Genomic DNA, 5,381 nt, shown 5'->3' with positions numbered 1-5,381 from the left:
CACACATATAAAGGGGGCTGAACAGTTCTTACAAACACACACAACATAAAGTCCAACAGTGCTCTACCTTTACTTTCCATTCCATTACCAGACACCCATGGCAGAAAAACACCCACCCAGTGTGTGTTTGTGTGTGTCTGTGCAGGGCAGCTCTCCAGCTCTGTAATAAGGTGGAATTATGTGTACAGGATTGCAGAGGCAAGGTAGGTGGCTTTCACTTACGGTCAAATTAGTGGAAAATCAATTAAGATGTTGGATGCATCCACCAGCTGTTCTGAAATCTAACTAGTCAACATGTGACTACATCATGAATATTCATATGAGGTCAAAAAAAGGAGACAAGTAAAAAAGGGAGAGATTATTTTTTGCTGTCATGGTGGGATGGATTGAATGTTAAGTTGTATTTTAAATATTTTTGGCTGAAGAGTTTGGAGCACATTTGTAATTGGGCACCTTTGCTTTGATACTTCTAAATACATTTAATAGCAATCAATTATTCTCACCAGTTTCCTAATTAGTAAATAGAGTCCAGTTGTGTGTAATTTGTTCTCAGTAAATCCAGTTGTTTGAGAATATTGGAGAACAAACAGCATCATGAAAACCAAGGAACACCGCAGACCAGTCAGGGAGAGAGTTATAGAGAAGTTTAAAGAATAACAGGGCAATCTTTGAATATCTAACAGTGTCGTTCAATGTATCGTCTGAAAATGGAAACAGAATGACACAGCTACAAATCTACCAAGACATAACTTCCCAATTACACTGAAAAGCTGAGAAAGGACAAAATTAAATCGAGACCAAAAGGTCTGTGGAAACATTTGGCTGCAAAATGCTTAAGACTGTGATGGAGCTTCATCTTCCAGCAGGACAAGGACCATAAACAAGCAACCATTGCTAAAATAGAACACTTTACACAAAAACATATCACTGTGACATAAAAGTATATTCCAGACCTGTTAAAACTGAAAATCATTGGAAAGACTTGAAACTGATGTTCACAAACACACAATTAATTTCAGATTTCTACTTGAAATAACAAAAAACAGGTATAGTTTTCCTTCTACAACTGGGTGTTGGTTTATTATCTAGCATCCCAATAAACTACAGGAAAATGTGTGGTTGCAAATATGAAAAATGGAAAACTGCTCAAAGGGAAGCTTTTGCAAGACACTGCCAGCCAAAAGCTACATGCATTTAGAACAAACTAAACTGATCCTTTGTGAGAAACAGGTGTTGAGTTTGAGGCAGAGCATGAGTACCTTTCTGACAGGTTCTACAGCAGTGTCCTGGAAGCAGAACAGAGTCGTCACAGTCCAGGGTGGGACAGTCCTGTTTGATGTTCCTGCAGTTCACTTTACCCGACACCTTCCTGCGACTCTTTTGCTGCCAGACAAGCAGATACACCATTAGTGTGAATGGACTTTTCATTGAATAATACACAATCTGCTATAATAAAGAGTGGAATCAGAGTCCAACAAGACTTACAGGCTCACAGTGGCACTGGACGCAGTGCATGACACCAAAGGGCTCCCCCAGATCAGGGTGCCAGGCCTCCTCCAGGGAGTAAAATCGACCTCCAAAGGAGCATCCTGTGAAACAACCCATGCTGATTAAACATCAGGTTATTCTGAGTACTATTCTCAGATTTTTTTAATTTTTTATTTTTTTATTTTTGCTTGAACAGTAGATAAGCAAATTAGAACACATACAGAGCTTTATTAACAAATACATGAAACAAAAAACAAAAGCAAAATGGGGAATATGGTTTGCCACAGGTTGCCAAGGCACAGGAGGGCATCACAAGTATTAGAAAACCCCAATTTGTTTTCTATTGGTTATTTTCAGTAGAGATGAATGGGCTTGTGTTATATGTGAGAAATATGTGACAGTATAAGTAGTGTGAACTGCATATGTGGTCAAAATGTAAAATACTTATATTAGTTAGACTCGAATTAGACTGATCCACACTGATTGGAAAGATTAGTGTAAAATTAATTAGATTTTTATTTTAATTTTGAAGACAAAAAAGGGAAAAAAAATGACACATCCTTTGCTCTTTTAGTAATTAGAACCTCCTTAGAGTTTTAAGCTGTTGGGTATAAAAGCAGAAAAACTGGTTTTAGAATGAACAAACCTGCATATTCTGACATTTTTCTTGATGACAAATTACAAGGACTAAACCACCATTTTAATACTTAACAAGCAATAGATCTCAAAAACGTTCCTGCCCAGGCTTGTAGGAGTTGAACGAAACTTCCTGGATGCCTTTGGAGTTTTGGTGCCCCCATCCTGTCTAATGTAAATGAGCCAGAAGAAAACATGGGGGAGACCATGCCAATATTTTTAATAAAGTCTGCCAAAAATCATGGGAAAAGGCTCTTTCAGTTATCTTACTGTGCACTTTAAAGTTTATAGATAATATGAAAGCATAAAACACCAGAAAGATTTGGAAATAAATAGCAAGACTTGTGGTTATGCACAGAAAAAAACACTAAAACTTCAAACACTCAAATCCATGAAGCTAAAATGTAAACATGTTGAAGTTTCTTGTTATTTTAAGGCTCCTCAAGTAGTCATGATTCTAAAATGTAGTTGATCGTATATTGTTTCTATAGCAGATAATATAACACTTTGTGTTATTATTATATTTCTACAAGGATAATTGAGCCTTTGTCACACTGAGGCCCCAACAGGAGCATTACAGTTATTCCTGTTTGGGGAACTGCCTATAAGCAGTGTGTATAACACTCACAAAGTTTTACCACGTTATAATTACAATAAAGTGGCTGCACACTTTAAACACACCAACTAACTGACAGAGCCAAACTGTGAGCAGCTCGCTTCGCCTGCCACTTGTCTGTCTCTGCTCAAATAAATCATTCTGCAGGAGCCAGCGCTTGTAATGGAAAGTCGATTGATTACAGTTTCCAGCTCTGAATTGCATGGTATAAGGCGGTGGTTACCACGAAGCTCCTCACTAGTTTGAACTCTTAGGAGTAGTTACCTTATAAAAACCACATCGAGTCCTGCGTGAATCAAAAGGCATTCGCAGCAGTTATGACTCAGAAGTGTGCCGCTTGCTTTAGGAGACAACAGGCGGCAACACTACAGGAAGTTTGAAGGGAAACATGTGAAGATAAAAACGTGTGTCATTAGACTGGGAGACTTCTAGATGTTATCTTTATTTTTATGTGAGTCTCACAGCTTTGACTTGTAGGAGCCACATCACAGCACTCAGAAATTAGCTTACCATTTCTCACTGTAGCAGAGAGTCAGAAATTGGTTGCCAACTTCAGCATTGTGGCCAACTTCACAAAACACGATTCTAATGTTGACCAAGACACTGAATTTGGCATCAACACTGGACTAAAAAGTTATTTTACTTTTTCTTTTTTTTTTAGCTTGTTCACAACATCAGAGAGTGAAATCATTTTATAAACTACACCACCTAGTCATGTTAAACCTGAAGTTTAATTATGCTGCATAAAATTTGTTAAACTTTCATGTAATTTGTAGGATTTTTAAATTTTTTTTTTATTTTTAGAAAAAGTCAGTTTAAGGCCTTTTTGACTTGTTTGTAACATCTTAAAACCAACAATACTATTGGTAAAGCCCGAAAATTGCCCTCATTGAGTTTTCACAAACTTATTGAAGATTTCACTAATCACACTGTTTTATAGTGTTATGAATTTTGACTAATTTATCCCAGGTTTGACCAGTCAGGTAATATTGTTTTTAAAATGAACCCACCTTTATCTAGTAAACCACAAAACCACATTAGAACAGATCCATCCAAGAAAATACAATGCCAGATGTGACATGTGTAATTTTTTAGTGTTTCTTTAGGATGGACCTTTTAGGTGGCAAAGACTCTATTTTATCCTTTTTCTGTTTTCACAAGTTAAATTACAAATTACAAACTACATTTTAAGAAATCTGTAATGATTATCACATTATAAAAACCATTTCATAGAAAGTATCTTAGATTTTGCAAGAGCAAAATAAAGTTAATCCAGAGTTAAGCTTTCATTTGTCAAAAATCCACAAAATATAATGCTGCCCTCGGAGTCTGCTTTATGAAACCTTTTAGAAAACGTTTTGCGCTTTAAATAAATGTCTTCGTTGTCTCTCTGTGTGACTTATAGGCGGTCCAGAAGGCAGCCATATTTAAAAAACCGAACACATATGTAAGGAGCTTCGCTAGCCTATCACAGGGTCAAGTTCAGAGGTTCAGACAGTAAATATGGTAAGTATCGGCAACAACGCCGGTTCACTCACCTGCCAAGCCTTTGGAGGGCACCGGCTCCCTCTCGGACTGGATGGGCAGCGCAGGAGTCTTGAGGCGCGAGGCTGTCCCGGTGGGAAGCCACCACGCGCAGCTCAGCGCGCACAGCAAGCAGCGGAGCGCGCGGGAAGCCAGCATCCCAAACCCTCCACAAAGCAGGCTTTAGTTTCTCTCTCCTCAATAAACACCCAACAGTTTCTTATTCTTTTGGAGCCTGTTAGCGCAAATTCTCACTCAAGCTCACGGAAAAAACGTAAAGCGTCCTCGTCGCCTCCAACTGTCCGTTTTTATTAGGTTAAAAGTCGCCTGTTTTTTAAATCATCAATCTCAGCCAAACAGAGGTATTTTTTCCCCTCAGGCAGGACACAGAGTAACTGTACTGTGTGTATTCCCCCCCAAAATGAGCAGCCTCTTCAGAGCCGCCCCTCTCTGTTTTATAGCCTCCTTCTGACAGCTTGAAGCAGCCACCGGTCGGAAGGAGGAGGAGGGAGAGGGGGCCTGAAGAGATGAAGGATGGGTTAGGGGTGGGGGGTGATGGAAAGGGAAATGGACGCCTTCACAATTCACTACAGCCTAAGATATGGAAATGAGTCAGGGTCTGATTTATTGTGTCTAAAGTTTTTTTTTATTTTTTATCTTACAACTGCAAAGATCAGGTAAAAAATATTCATGCTTGTGGGAGAAAAGAAATTATAATTTGCCAATGTTTTGTTGATGCTCGACTGAAAAAAACAACAACACATTTACTAATAAAACTTTTAAACTAGATACAAAAAATAAATGTTGGAGTGTGTGAAGTATTAGACATTACAATGTTTTAATATCAACCAGGCACATTAGTTGTAAATATAATGTATAATTTTAAATAAACATATGTGGTTTTACAGGGTTCGGTTGGAAAAGGTGCAGTATCAATAATCTTATTGATACTGAGGATTCAACTGAGGAGACTGATTAAAAAACAGCATTTGCTTAAATCACTAAAAACATTGTTTTTTTCCTTTATGCTGCATTGCACTACTAAAATAAATTGGGAAATTAAGTAAATTTAACTGTAGTATATTATTTAATAAATGTAACATTCAATAATTGTTCA

At 37.7% G+C, this 5,381-nt stretch overlaps 1 protein-coding gene across 1 annotated transcript in view; it reads right to left on the bottom strand.

Moving 5' to 3' along the window:
• Positions 1–5,019, bottom strand: part of chrd (chordin) — a 19,446-nt gene extending 14,427 nt beyond the window's left edge. Inside the window, exons 1-3 of the mRNA XM_007562569.2 lie at positions 4,279–5,019; positions 1,486–1,589; positions 1,260–1,383 (exon numbers count right to left, since the gene is read on the bottom strand). Coding sequence (XP_007562631.1) covers positions 1,260–1,383; positions 1,486–1,589; positions 4,279–4,423 — 373 coding nt within the window. The 5' untranslated portion in view covers positions 4,424–5,019. The remainder of the gene's footprint in view (positions 1–1,259; positions 1,384–1,485; positions 1,590–4,278) is intronic.
• Positions 5,020–5,381: the final 362 nt, after the last annotated feature.

Source organism: Poecilia formosa, unplaced genomic scaffold, assembly GCF_000485575.1.
Source record: "Poecilia formosa unplaced genomic scaffold, Poecilia_formosa-5.1.2 Scaffold138, whole genome shotgun sequence".
In the NCBI taxonomy this organism is placed as follows: Eukaryota; Metazoa; Chordata; class Actinopteri; order Cyprinodontiformes; family Poeciliidae; genus Poecilia; species Poecilia formosa.
The sequence above is the reverse complement of the archived record's forward strand: the minus strand, read 5'-3'. Positions and strand labels throughout refer to the sequence as shown.